General features: G+C 43.8%; 1 protein-coding gene across 2 annotated transcripts in view; it reads right to left on the reverse strand.

Annotated features, from left to right (window-relative positions):
- RNASEH2B (ribonuclease H2 subunit B) overlaps window positions 1–15,923 on the reverse strand; it is a 202,527-nt gene that overhangs the window by 128,330 nt on the left and 58,274 nt on the right. For both annotated transcript variants that reach the window (XM_069205347.1, XM_069205346.1), the window contains exon 4: window positions 3,075–3,151. In XM_069205347.1, coding sequence (XP_069061448.1) covers window positions 3,075–3,151 — 77 coding nt within the window. The remainder of the gene's footprint in view (window positions 1–3,074; window positions 3,152–15,923) is intronic.

Here is a 15,923-nt window from a genome sequence, read left to right on the forward strand (position 1 = left end):
CCCGATCGCGCTTATGCCAGTACCTATGTTTCTTGCTATCACCTTTCTTCATGGCTCCCCCCCACGTCTTCTGCCCCCCTCCATGGTCGCTCATCTCCATGTCCTCCTCATGAGCATAAGCATGGTTCATAACTTTGCCACCACTGTCTTCGTCTTTATAGCTAGCACCCTTCCTCTCTCTATTTCTTTGGACCCACTCTGGCTCCCTATCATACAAGATGCCCCCCCTCCGCTGCCCCCTCCCCCTCTCTCGCTTCCTTTTCTTCTACTCATATCCTGTCGGCTATTACTACTTCTTCTTCTTCTCCTGCACTCTTGTTCAATTAACTACATTCCCTTTATCTCGTTCTAGTTCTCCATACCCACCCCTGGTCTCGACTCCACTTCTTGTGGTCCCATGGCCCTACATCACTCTTTTACAGACATACTCTATTAATCCTCACCCTCTCCTTCCCCCAGCCGGTGAATCCGGGTACCGAGGATTGGCTGAGAACTGTATCTATCCATCACCTTGCCTTGGATCTGTCCCTACTACCTTGACATCGCCACTAATCTGTGGAGTCCCAGTTTGGTAAATGGAAGGGAGGCTGGATAAGTTCCCCTTAGGCCTTCTTATGGTCTCGCATTCAACTTTACCTCAATGTGGGGAAGCCTGGTGGCAGACGCACATTGATGCAGCCAACAGCTTTCGATATTCTACCAGGTTCTTCGACATGACACAAGGCACATAATGTATTCATGACTACTCTTACTCGCCATTGTATCCAAGTATGTCTGTTTAGATATGTTTGATACCGCCAGGCTTGCGTATTTTACTACATGGTACGGCTGTATGTAATGTTTCATTGCTTTCTTGAATAAAGAATTACAACACAAAACAAAAAGATTATGTACGTTTGTGTTTTGGAAAATTCTGGGAACTCTATTCCAACACAGTCAAACTTCTATTTTGGGGCAAAGAAGACTCCATAACAAATCTTTTTGTCCGAGTCCAACCTCACAACAGATCTCTGCTTGCGGTTTTTGCAGTAGATGGAGAGTCCAAGCTCGACTCTCTCAGACGCATTCCGCCCTTGGACAAGTTTTGGTGCTCATGTTGAATGTAAGACACTAGATTTTTAAACCTTTATTCAAGTAGTTGAAATCCCCTTGCTGTAGCAAAACTTGTTTGTTATTAAAACACATTAGTAATGTCTACAAGATTACGTTTAAAATAAACAATGCTAAAATGAAATATTTTTTGTATGTAACCACACTTGAATGCTATAGAACTGCATGTAAATAAAGTGCTGAATCAAGTTAGCCTGTCAATGCCATGGTAATTGGAAAATAATGCATTATAACTGAAACGCCTGTTTTTCACACTGAATAAATTTGTGTGTGCATGATGTTTTTCTTCTCTCTGCTGCAGAAGCCTACTGTTAGCTACTGAATAGACACTTATTTTGAATTAGTCAACCGATAGTGAGGTTCTCACCAACAGAAGATGACAAGAAGAATGACTCAGGGGGAAAAAGTTTTAGATCACAAGAAAACAATGCAACTCTTCAAGGACTAATGTCTGAAAGCCTATTATGCTTTGGTGAGGGCATGAGGAGTCAACTTGTTCCCAGGAGTATTCTTTTGGTGGATGAAGAAGACAAAAGAAATACCGTTGCAACATAGAATATGTATGTTTATATTAGTGTATATACCTGGAGTAGGGCAGAATTCCTTTCCCCGACATTCTGACCTTATGCTCATCTCTTACTTTTCATAACATGAGAGGTTATTTAGCTAAATTCTAGATGTCTGCTGATTTGTGAACGTGAATAATCAGTCTTATTTGCAAAGGCTATATGCTTGTTCATCGATCTCTCTTTCATCAGAACTCTTAATTAGGTTTCTTAATTACCTTTTTCTCTCATATTAATTTATTGTAATAGGGGGTTCCTTTATGGAACACGCTTGTATTACTACTATACGCTACTTCATAATCAAATATCGATTTATAGATTATTTTAACTTTTAATGGTGAAATTAATTGATTAATGCCTCGTAAACAAACAGATGAAAAGCTAAAAGGTCTGAAAATATAACTCTTTAACTCCACTAACTCTCTTTATTCATCTAATCTAAAGTCTTAATGATTTATTGACTATGGAGATGATCGATACTCTTTTATACCTGTCGACCAGCAAAGGTCCATATAACAAGTGGTGTGAGTTATTTAATGACTACACTCTAACACAGATACAGAAAACCCTGCTACCTCACCCTTAAAAGGCAACACTAGAAAATAAACTAGAAGACTTTCATATGCACTCAAAGATCTAATTTCTACATCAGATTTCTTCAGAGAGGGAACATATTGTTGCTTGTCTGAAAAGGATGTCTGATCTCAGAACTTAGTTGGCACATTCCTAAAAATACACTTATTTTCATCTTTAAAATGCTTTCTTAAACTCCTTCACTCCTGCTTTTAACCAAGATGTAGTCTAACAATGTATTCTTAAGAGAAACACTTATTTTCAGTTTTCATTAGCCAGTTTTGTTATTCCAAATCTTGTATAACGTTTTTAATGTACTTTTGCATTTTAAGTGGAGATTGCCTAATACAGTCTGCATTTCATTTTATCTGCCCTTGCATGAAAACGCATGAGTTCTTTGATTCGAAAAAGTTCGAAATAAATCGTTATCAGCTTTTCTCAAGAAAACCCTTGTGGTTATCAGTAGCACAAACCGTGGAAAAGGGGAATGAGGGAGGCTTGAAAATTGTGGCCTACCTTGTAATTCAGTATCTCAAACGGAGCACAGTCCGGTGCTCATCTACACCTTCACCGTATCATCAGGCTCCAAGAAAGAGGGACAACTGAATTAATTAAAACATGCGGGGGTGGGGGTGCGACGAAGGAATAAAAAAAGCTTTCCATGATGAACATATGTGCAAGGACTGTGCATGTCAGTGCAGACGTTTATTTCAGACCTGATTACTTTACAGAAAACAGAAGACACCTGTGTATTTACATATAAGGAAAAGCATTATTTTACAGAAATGCCTTTGAAAGAGGTGGGAGAGATATAATTGTGCATACCACTTGGCCAGTCTTCACCAGATAGTATAGTACAAGAAACAGGGGGTCCACTGGCGTTGCAAACAGTAGTCGGCCATCTATAACCACAAAAAGCAGGTTATTCATGCTATCAACAGTGGTATATAGAGAAAAAAAACACCAAAAAGAAGTGCAACAAAAAAACATTACTACATGAAAAGATGTTCTCTTGGACATAATAACATATTAACTAAGTCACGTTTTGGCACAATGTTTCATATCGTCTCCCCGAAAAAAAACACACAATAAATAAATATTTCATGCAAGAAGAAAATTATGCCAATGTCAAACTTCCAATATTCTGGCATGGTTATAAAGATTTTTTTAAAACACATAGCATCACCAAACGATGTGACCTGACTTTAGGGATATCGCATACAACTTAAAATACTAGAAGTGCGACTTTTCAGATATTAAAATATTTGGATAATGATTAGAAGTAGAAATTACAAATATACAGAACAGCATTATCAACTGCCAAAAGGCCTTCCTGACATATTTATTTATATCAGTAAAAAGCAAACCTAAGATTTTGCTAATATTTTACCGAATGCTGATACTGCGCAGTTTGTGCAATGATCAGATTGATGCTACTTCTAATAAAGCCTAAATTCAGAATGACACTTGCGGATGTGAGTTAAGAGGTGGGATGGGGCAGAGTGCAGCTAGGCCACACATGAAAATGGCAGCCCCTTAGCAAAGCTCCTGAGCCTTCCACTCCATGTGGCAACTTTCCTGAGTTCAGGGGGATTCCTTTCTCACCTCCTCCATGCCCCACAGACGTTCGAACCCTGGTGTTGACCTGCTCCTCTGGAGACTTGTACCTTCCTGTGTTGGCCTCCGCAGCCAGTGACTCCGGTGACCCTCCATGTAAAGGTAGCCTGAATTCACCGGCCCAGGTAGTGCTGCTAGTGACACCTGCCCAGCAAGCCAGCAAGCCATCAGCCAGGAATGCCCTGTGGCATCTCCAACAGCCTGTGTAGCCAGCAGCCCTCACATTTATCCACCCAACAGCAGCCCACACTTAATGGCCAGGGTGGTGCTGCCGGTAACATCCGCTGGGCGAACCATCACCCGGGATTACCTGGAGACGCCGCCTGACCTTGCCTGTTGCTGTGCTGGTGCAGTCGATGACCTATGCCTGGCTACCCACCGCACAGGGTCCTTGCACACAACCGCCTACATCTAGGGTGCTCACTGTCCTGACCCACGGAGAGGTGGTATACACAATGGGGCACTGATTGCACTCCCCTCCTGCACCCATCTCCGCCCGAGTGAGGACACGGGAAAGGTGTCCCAATCAACATTTTGGGTTACACAGCCTTGCTAGGTGCAGGTGTACCCCCAACCTCTCCCCTCCCAAACCTCACCAGTACTCCAGTACAGAACCAATATCAATGCAGACCTTCATGAGCCCAGCCTTTGGGGTACTTGACTTTTAACTGCTCTCATCCAATACTGACTGCTCTCACACAACTGCCCCCAGCCTTCCATTCCCACTGACGACGCCACCTAAGAGCTCCAAAAGATCTTCCCCCTCATTGTCAAAGCCATACTTGACTTAGTGTTTACCACATTCTCTCTGCAGGGCTCGCAGTTCTGACTATAATCCCTGGAGGGCGCTCCCTACTATTACATGCAACACCTGTTTTCTCTCCCCCATGCTTGGTGGGGTCTGGGACCCCCGACCTCCTCTCAAATTTCTGAAAACTACAACAACCATCGCTTCAGGTAAGGTCACCCATCATCTCATTTTTGCTGAGCCTATTCAAGTCACCAAACTACGACCTATGCCCCCCCCTGCCATGCCATCTCAGAGGTAACGTCGGATTCCATCATGGGTGCCTTAAAGACTATACAAGCCTCCATTACTACAGTTGACCTCACCACTATGGAAACAAACGCAGAACCAAAACTACTGAAAGGTGGTCTGACCCACCTATGAGAATGCATGGATATTACAGACCACAAAGTTGTCTACCTTGAAAGGCAGGTGACAGAAACCATACCATGGAGCACCAAACTCTGGAACACGCAGAAGAAACTGACGTACTTGGAAAAATGCAGTAACAGAAATAATATGTGGATCTTTGGGGTCCCTGAGTTCACGGATACACAGGATGTCCCCCTGTTCCTCCAGTGTTTTCTTCCATAGCTTCTGGACTTGTCCTTTTCACTCCCACTGGAGTTTGAACAGGCAACACACCGCTTCCCGCTCCTTATCAGCTCGTCGGAACCCCCGCACAATCATTGCATGTCTTCTCCATCACCAGTAGGTGATGATGATCCTTTCAGAGGTTCAGAAATACAGTCCATGCTTATCTAACAGCAAAAAGATCACCTTCTCAACTGACTATTCATATGAAATGTATAACTTGCAGAAAAAGTTTTCAGGTGGACTATCCATATGAAATGCATAACCTGCGGAAAATGTTTCAGGCAAACTATCCAATGAAATGCATAACCTGAGGAAAAAGTTTCTGGCTTTGCACCCAGAGCTTCGGAAATTAGACCTCAGATTTGGGATGATGGAACCAGCCACTATGCTGGTGACTGTAAATGGCACAGTTAAGGAGCTCCGGGACTCTGCGGAATTGGAGCTCTGGCTGGAGGATATCGAGATCCAATGACAACAGAATATGGACACCACTCTGCCAAATTCTCTCCCATCGCAGACATCACATGTTGAAGCACCTAACAGGAAAGGAAACTTGGACAGAGACCTCAGGATAGAGACAAATCTAGGTCTCCCCATAAGCTGCGACTCCTGTACAAAGCCTGGCAGGCATAGGCCTCGTCAACCCCAAACGCCTCCCGCTTCCTAGCCCGGCCCAGATGATTTTCTTCTTTCCCTTCCTACGAAGCTTATGGTGATTTATCACCCCCACTGAAAGCTTGGTTACAAATTCTTTTATCTCTTTTATCCCTCACTAGATGGTTCATGATGTCTGAACACTGAATGTAAGAAAACTGTCCTTTTTAGCTTCCAAATAAACAGATATTGTCCTTATGTAAGAAACACACATCACAGTGTAAGAATCAGCAAAACTTAAATGTGAGTGGGTAGGTAAAATAATTTTCTCCCCAAGATCTGATGCAACCCCACCCGGCACCCAATCCATCACATCTCTCCCAAGGAAGAACAGAGTAACCATCTTGCTCCAAAAGCAGCTTCTGGTTCAGATCCTGAAATCCTGGTCAGATGAATGTGGCTGCTACATTTTTGCACAGATCAAAGTCTCAGACCAAATCCTGATAGTTGGTATGCATACCCCAGAGTGTATGAAACGCCCAGTGCACGCCTTCACAGATAATTGGTGCAATTCAGATCCCATAAACTCATTGTTGGTGGAGACTGGAACTTAACCCTAGACCCTCTTCTGGATAAATCAGGCAGGCCGGATATGAGATGCAATGGTGGCCTTGCTGTGCTTCGTAACTTAATGGATGAAGATTCTCTCCATGTGTGGCGCCTACTGCATCACAAGGAGTGCAAACATACATGTCTTTCTCCAGCCCACGGCTTGGAGTCTCGTCTAGACTTCTTCCTGACAAATACAGTGGCTCTGTTGCTAATTTGTACATGCACCATTGGCATTAGAGTGATCTTGGATCATCCTTCCATTGCCCTCACCTTAGATCTACAACTGACCCTGTCCAAATCCTGCACTTGGTGATGTAATACCCCTCGACTTCAATCGCCAGAGGGAAAAGACAGACTGAGAAACCTCCTTGGTGATTATCTGAGCTCAATGAACCTACTGCTACTTCCAGACAAATCTTAGGGGAAGCAGGGAAGGCATACCTGCAAGGCATGCTAGTGAGAGAAGCCGTTATTGTGCAGACCAAGGATGCTGTGCAGAAGACAGAGTTAGGAACAAAAGTACAATTCCTCCTGGAGGAGTACAGAGGCTGTCCCACCCAGGACTGATTGCACGCTTAAGGCAACGAAACTTGAAATTAACAGTATTTACACCTTGAAGGCAGAAAAAGCCCTGTCCTGCGTGAGACAGAACACAGTGAAAATGTGGGGCGCCACTTGGAGAGGCAGCAGAGGGAAGGAAGATCAGCAATTCCAGCTATCCAGAAGGTCTCTGGAACCATCCTGACTCATCTGCTTCACATTTTGTATGTATTATTATTCTATTACACAGCACTTTACATTGCAGATTGCCAGCAATTATTCATGTCCGGTCTCAGACTTCCCCCTCTCCCTGTGAGTGACTAAGAGGACCTGGAGTCGGCCATCTTGGAGGAAAAGGTCGCAGACACCATCAAAACCTTGAGTACAGACAAAACGCCTGGGAAAAACAGTTTCTTGTTATAATTCTATAGGGCGACCAGTGCCCAAACTGTCCACTCCTCACGGCTGTGCTACAGGAAGCTGTGACTACTGGCTCTCTGGCCTAAATTTACCAGAGTGCCCATCTCTCTCATCTCAAAACTAGGAAAGGACCATCTATCCTGTGCCAATTACCACCCCATCTTGCTTCTGAACTGTGAAATGAAAATTTGGCTAACGTCTTGTCCACCAATTTGGGACGAGATAGCAGGTCTCCGATCCATGATAACCAAATGGGTTTTGTCCCATACAGATCGTCTCACCATCTACAAACTCTGGCACATGTCATCTGGTCTACCAAGTCTGATCCGGACCAAAAAATGCTCCTTTCCCTAGACGTAGAGAAGGCATATGAACATGTTGAATGGCTATCACTTTTTCGAACCATGGACAGATTCAGAATTGGCCCTAGGTTCATCCGAAAAGTCCAGTGTGTCTATCAGTCTCCCACGGCGATGATCAGCTTCTGAGTCCCCCTCTCTGATTCGGTATCCATTACCCAAGAACACCAGCCAGGGTTGCCCCCCGTCAACCCTCCTGGCTCTGGAACGCCAGGCCATAGCTATTAGATCCTCTGCACACATCTAGGGCATCTAGACGAGGGAAGGTGAATTGTAACAGTCTATTGTATGCAGAAGACATTCTTTTGACCCTGGGCAACCCCAGTGTATTGATCCCAGCTCTCATGACTCTAGTTGACTCATTTGCTACCTTCTCACGCCACAAGATTAACTGGTCCAAGACGGAAGTAATGCTGTTGACCCCCAGTCCTCAGAAATCTCTCTCTCTCAACTACTGGTGACATGGCTCTGCATGGTGTAAGGTATTTAGGATTCTTATTACACAAAGACTTTTGCGTCATGGTAAGGGATGACATCCTTCCTCTCTTGGATTCCACCAAACAAGACTGCGCAAAATGGTCGACGCTCTAACGGTCTTTCTGGGGAAGAGTCCAAATGGTCAAGATGATGTTAGTCCAGAGGTTAACTACCTGTTTGGCATGCTTTCTTTTAAAATCCCAGCTAGCCTCCTCTCACAAATTGACTCCACTGTCCACAGAGCACTCCCCTCAGAGCACAAGTGTGTTTGGCCGGCCGTCTCGGGCAGACCAAACACACATGCACAGTAGGCCGGGCTGGAGAAAGCCTGCACAGGCTCCCAAGTCTGCCTGGGAGTGCTCTGGCTGGGCACTCCCAACCAATCATGACGCTGCTTTGAGCAGCGTCAGGATCGACTACAGGGCAGGCTGGGACCCTGTGCCTGTAGCTACAAGGGACAGAGGAGCGGCGACGGAGGCGTTTTAAAAAAATAATAATAATAATAATTAACTTAATTGTTATCTATTCCCCCCACACCACCCCCTCCCCTTCTGATTGTCACAAGCCGTGACTGGCTAAACTCTGGTGGTCTACACTCACAGCACGACTGATAGGGACTAGTTGGAACGTGTGCCAATCACAGCTGCATATGCATGTTTCATCTACTGGCTGAGTGACCAAGAACACATATTTACTGATACATGGGCCCCCCTAATTCATGAAAGAGTGAGAAAGGTTTAACCCCAGATTTCTTCGTTTTTCTTGCCTGCAAGCTGACACTCCCTTCGATCTTGCTACTCCAACAAATTTACTAGACTTGATAATGTGACATCTGCAGACCACCTAACATAGTTTAACTTCTTACAAGAGTGGAGGACCCCACTGACCTGCAACCCAGCCATTTGTAGTGGTCCACATGTGACCTTCCACACATTTCCACTAATTGGCCGTAGCCCCAGTTCTGCCTCTCATCGCTGACGTTCTCGTCCTTATATCACTGGGTTCTTCCTCACCCCTTGCCTTTGACATAACCTGCTATAGTTCTGACTTTTTACTCCTCATAGCTCTTCTATCCTATTAACGGATGGCATCTTGCCGTTGTACCCTGTAACCCTTCTGTCTGTCATGATACAGATTGCGATTACAGGGAGGGAATTGTGGAAGCGTTGGTTGCCATATGATGCTGGAGCTGTATACGATCTGTTTTTTCATTCTTTTAAACAGGTGTCTCTGCAATTGTATTTTGCACTCTGTGCATTTTCTGTGTAAAAAAATGTTATAAAAAGATTCAAAGCAGAATGACACTTGCACCTCTTGGCGAAACCCAAACTCAAGTTCATGCTCATATCTGGCCGGCACTTTTTGTAGCCTCCCTGTTCACATAATTTTTAATAAGGATTATAATATGTTTTTATTGCAGATTTGGAATAGTTTTAATTAACTACCAAATAAAGACTTCTCTGTCAACTCAGCTCTAGCTAAAGCTCTGATCATCACTGACTACTTCTTCAAATAAGACATACCAAACAACACACTACATTCACAACAGTGTCAAATTTTTAAGCATTTAAGATAACTTCATTCCATAGTAAGAGAAAACAAGCAGCCAAATTGAATTGCAATTTTCACGTATCATTTGGTTGCACCAATGATTGGTTCTCTCCCCACGCTAAAAAGTTGTACCTAAGACCCTTTTGCTGTAAGATAGGCCTTCCCTTAGCCTTGCAGTGAAATAGCCCCTCTCCAAGTTTACAAAAGGGTGAGAACGAAGCTTTAAAAGAAGCCTCCAATATTTGGGCCAAGGGCATATGAACCTCACAAAACCCAAGGATGAACCTTAAAAAAAAAATGCGGGGGAGCTGCCATCTGTTACCGTGTCCTCTTCCCAAATGGAAACAGGTCACACAATGGGTGCCAGCTGACCCAGCTCCTCTGTGGCCCACTATATAGTGTGTTTAACAGAGGAGCAGGTCACCTATCATCTGCTTATTTTGTTTATTTGTAAGCCTTCCCTCAACCTTGGTCATGGGGCACACACTGCCCAGCCCTTGGGGAAAACAGGGGCAATAACTATTAAACAACCAGCAACCCTTGGGCTAAGTGGGGGCACAGTGCTGTGTTCATGGCCAGAATATTTATTTTAACTATTTCCTGTTGTTCGCAAAAATCAAGAGATTTAATAACAAAATTATCCCACGGATTGGGAGTGGGAGTGAGAAAACTACACCACACAACTCCACGCTCATGTTAACATAAATAAATAAATACATCTCTCCCAATATGAATGAACAGTAGATTTAAAAAAAAAAAAAAACACCGGGAAAGCCAATACGTCTGGCTTTCAATTTTACTTACAAGCCTTTGTGAAGTCTCGACTAAGCCCACATTTACTTGGTCTGTAGCAAGACATTTTGTTAGCTTAGAGTGGGTTTAGGGCCTGCCTGTTGTTTACCACTGGGTGGTATCATTGTCACTCATTTGCTTACTTCGTATTTGATGGCTTGCGTGGGCTTTACTTTCCAGTCCTGTGTTTTTCCATCCTCTGGAGCATGAAATCACTACTGTGCCCTTACAATGCTTTTTTTGGTGTTACTCTTTCCTTTTTAGTTAAGTACACTACAAAAATACGTGAGTTTTCCAGCAGTCTCCCTGGTTTGGTTCTCTACCCACATCCCCGTGTGGCCCTGTCTCACTGTGGGCTTCATTGTCGCCCCAATCTCCATGTTGCTATGTCTTGCCATGTGCTTCCAGTCTCCATGTTGTTTCAGTGTGCTTCCTTGTTATCCCCTTTCTCTGTGTTGATTTATCATGCTGCTTCTGTGCTCACCCCGTGTTGCTTTACTTAGCCATGTGCTTCTCTGCCCCTATTGGGTTGTTACAGTTCCCCATGCTGCTTCCCTTCCGACTTAGTGTTGCTCTTTCTCGCCATATGCGTCTGTGCGCTGCCATCTCCATGTTGCTCTGTTTCGTTGTGCGCTTCTGTGCTCCCTCATGCTGCTTTGTTTCAAAGTGTGCTTTCTCTGCCCCATCTACGTTGTTTTCATCTCCTGTATGCTCACCCCTCCTTGTGTGCCCAGTTTTGCTTCCCCGGTCAATGTTTCAAGTTTTGCCTCCGGCCTCATCACCAATGTTTTTTTTTTTTTTTAAGTTACCGTTCCAACTCTAATCAGTAAATAAAAACAAAACAAAATAAAAACATTATTTTGTAGGTATGTGCATGCATGGTGCGTGTGTCTACAAAATGACGCTCCCTCTGCACAGCAGCGGCTCCTCTGCAATGGTGGAGGAGCATTGCCCCACTGGCTAAGAACCAGCATGTGCAGGGAGGGGCGGGCCTGCCCGTGGGAGGAGGGAAGGAGGAGTGGAGTGCACTAAAAGTGTGCATGTCAGTTTGGCCAGCCATTTTGTACTTAGGTTTCTCCAACCCAACCGTTGCACAGCTCGGTTGGAGAAACAGCACAGACTCCCATGCACTGTCTGGGCGGCAGACCGAGCTGCTCAGACCAATCCTGGCACTGCTCTTATGTTAGGTATAGCATGAGAGCAGCGCCGGGTTTGCATGGGGGAGCCTGTGCTGGTGTCCAAAGGACTGCTGGGACACCATCAGGAGCCGGAGAGAAGAGGAGCGAGGTGGGAGGCAGCGTCAGGACAGGAGAGTTTTTTTTTTTTTTTTTATTCCCACCCCCTCCTCCCTCCCCCCGAGATTTGCAGTAGCCGCCACTGCATTTAAAAAAAAAAAAAAAATCATTAACCATGCTGTGCAACATCAGAGATTCTATGCAGCATGGCTAAAACCCATTGGCAAAACCAGTGGGTAACACATATTAACTATGCCAATGCTTGCTACTTACAAGCCATTATATCAACTTTGACAGTGTTACAGGATGGGGTCGCAAGGACTGCAAGGACAGGGAGTGCAGTACATGGAGCCTAAAAGCCGTTAAGTGGCACACAGCGGGGGCTACAGGGAATGGAATTACATTGGGGAGCTGCAGGAGCAAAGAAGAGCAGTACTCTAATGGGATGCTGGAGGCACCAAAAGGGCCTGAGGATTGGGTAAGGCAGCACACAGCATTTGCAGTGCAGCTGGTGCCCAAGAGGGGCTTTAGGAGGCAACGTGGCACAGATGGGCTGCAGGGGGTGGGGAGGATACTGATGGATTGCAGGGGCGTAAGTTTATATGTAAAGTAGCACCAGGTGTGGGGCAGGGGTTCTCAGAGGTGTTTTAGAGGGGCTGGGAGTACAGAGAAGGGCAGGGGGCCCATAGAGGGGAGGTAGAAGGCACAAAGATTTGCTGCAGGGGGTGTGTGGGCCACTTGAAGGTGCTGCCGGAAGGGTCTGGACGACAAAGGAAATGCAGGAGGGTGGGGGCACACTCACCATCATAAAGCTATAAAACCAACATCACACGCCAATACATCCATCATCATACGTTCACAAAAACATTTGACATCAATGCACCCAATTCATATTAACACAACCAACTTCCCACACCAACCATTATACATCTGCAAAATCCACATCATACGCCAACAGACCCACTGTCATAAGTCACACATGGTAATGCCAAAACGTCATCCTAAGGCTAAACAACCAATATCACACACCACCACAAACAACATCTAAGACTACCTACCCAAAATCAAATGCCATTATTCCTACTAAAGTACATTCACAAAATCAACATCATGTCATAGCATAAAAAGGAAAAAAAAGAAAATAAAGATATTCCCTATTAAAAAACCCCACCCCACCCAAAGATTAACGTCAAGAAAATCACTAGTTAAGATGCAAGCGTCAGCTTGTGTCAGCCTTATAAACTACCCCTATTGTTACTTAAAGCTTAAAATGAAACAACTAAAGACAATCACTGTTTAGGTTTATAGGTCTGTGAAAGGATTCATGATGGCTGGACCAAGTCCAAAGAGTGACACTGTTGAGTATTGGTAAACCTTGGTTGTGTGGGTGCATGATGGCCAGTATGTTAACCTGTGAGGATTGGTGAATGTGTGGGTGTGTAATGCTGGATTTGTTCATGTACTATGGTGTATATTTGGATAGCCAAAAGTAGGTGTATTGGCATATGATGGGGGCAAACCTAGGTATGATTGTGGGTGTGTTTGGGTTTATTTTGTGTGTGTACATGTAAACAGGTGCAATGTATGAATATGGCTGTCAATGGCATGGGTGTAGGTGTATATTGGTGGTTGCACAAATATTTAATGGTGGGTGTGTCGTCATCTATGATGCTGGGTGAGTTGTATGATTGATTGGGGGGGGGGGGGGGGGGGGGGTGTTGTAATTTGACCGTGAGTACACATATACAGGTGAATGTATTGACATGTTATACCGTATTTGTTACTCACAAAATGTACTTGGCCATCTACAGGCAACATGACTCAGGAGGCCCCTACTATTGGTGGAGTGACAGGTCCTGGTATAAATACTACACATATATGGAACGCCTAATGTAGCTTTCCCTTAAAAGGACAGTGAACTTAATCCACGGTATGTGGCATGCATCATCATTTGGTCTCCTGCTAACCACACCCAGTGGTCTTCTGGTTATGGTTGGCTTTTAAGGAGCTCTTCATGCCAGGATGCTGGATACACAACTCAGGAGTTGGACTCCTGGTAATTTCCAGATTCAGGTTGATTATTGGTGCCCATCTTGCTCGTCTGCTGGGAATACACAGCCCACCTCGGGCATCTATTCCTTTATTTGGCAGCCATACACCCGCGTTTGTTGATACCTTGCGGAATAATAAGAATGCCCCTTCTCCTGGACCCCATTCGGACCATTGGAGGAAATCAATAAGGAAGGTTTTTGTTGTCTCCACCCAATTTTATCGTCCTGATAATGACCCTGCACTGATTAATCTGGATATAGAGTCGAAACGTCGACAGAATACATAACTGTAGACTGGCTTTCAAATTGATATGTGGATGCGGATATCTAAAGGATAGATATCCCAGGACATTATTATTATTTTTTCCAGTCACATGTATATAACACCAGTGCACTTTTTCACTTTGTCACTTTGCACTGCCACCATACAGGAGCACCTTATTGTTATATTATTATTTTTACTGAATAAAATTGCATATTTCCCTTTCTTTCCTTCTACACACTATGTATTTAATAGAGTAACCGGGGAAGTTAAGGGTAACACTTCCCCCCCTTGGGGACCATTTATGTCCGATATACAGGATGTTTTTTAGTTACAGCAGTCAAGTTACTGTGGATATCCTGTATTGTATAAAGTTTGTTTTGACATTTCATACGAAACAAACGCCGCACGACTAATGTGGAATGCATCTAAACACCTAAGCTAAAAATGTGTTTCAAGGATGATTAACCAATATTACATTTTATTCTCCGCCCCCTACGAAATGGAGACAAAATCATTACAGCTATATGGGAATTTTAAGTGCCGCTATAATCAGTATACTATCGCAACATCTTTCTGTCCGTATGCCTCTTTACCATGGCATTAGTCAGGATGGGTCCTTGTTCTGCTAGTACTTGTCACTACTCTAACGGTCTCTAAAGGGTTATGTGGACAGAAAAAGATCCTTGGACATGCAATTTGTAAGAGTGTACCTCCTAGAGAAGTAAAAAATCCCTCAAGCTTTGGTTAAATAACTGTTAATCTAAATTAGTTTTATCATTTGCTCAAAGATGGGCACCAAGTGGAACACTCAATTTTAATCTTCACCGGCACACTCCTGGTTGACCCCAGTACCTTTTGAGTGACTAAATATCAATGGGAGGTTTTACTGGAGCATGCTACTTGTACCCTCCTCTATCTTCATTTTGTAGGTATATAGCAATTAAAAATATCCTCTTCTTGGGAAAGGTGTTGGTCATGATTTAGGCATCTGATTGATCTTTTGAAGGTTACCTCAGAATCTATAATCATCTGTAGCCATTTTGGGTTCAATTGGTCCCTGCCCTTTTTTTTTTTGTTGTTAACTTTAATTTTATCATTTGTGGCACTCAGAGCCAGCGAAATTCTCTGTAGGGCGGTGAGAGCCGATTAGGATGCTTTCAAGTTAAGAGCCTGGCTACATGATTCTGCAGCCTCTGTTCTTTGTAGGTTTTTCAGCACATACAATGTCTCAAGAATACCAGGGTGTTGGTGTGATACGTTTAATGCAATTAGATCATTGGAGCAGTAGCAAAGAGTCTTCTTAAAAAAGGTGTCTTTTTAACCACTCAGTTATTTTCCAGTCAAATGAGGGATTTTCGTTAAACAATATTTCAAGGTTCTTAACTGCCTGCCCTGGCGAAGAGATGCCTCCTACTTTTATAGGCCAGGACAGTGGTACTTTTTATCTCTGCTGATCGTGAGGGCTTGATGTTGTTCAAACAAAGGTAACACTTTTTCATTCACAGTTATATTTGTTTATTTGGTATATTTGTTTGCTTTGTTCTTCCTGATCACCCAGACAAATAAGTTGTTGTTTATCATCAAACATTTAGAATTGCATGCGATGTTGAAAGGTAATCCCAGTCAGTGGCCTTGTATAAATGCTGGAGAGACTGCAACACGTGATATTTTTCAATGATGAAGTTAACGAATCAATTATGATCTGTTTGCTTCAATCTGAAAGTAAAGATTGGAAAGACTTAAAAGCTGCTTCGTTAACATTGGCACACTGCTCCAT

Source organism: Pleurodeles waltl, chromosome 8 (genome assembly GCF_031143425.1).
Source record: "Pleurodeles waltl isolate 20211129_DDA chromosome 8, aPleWal1.hap1.20221129, whole genome shotgun sequence".
Lineage (NCBI taxonomy): Eukaryota > Metazoa > Chordata > Amphibia > Caudata > Salamandridae > Pleurodeles > Pleurodeles waltl.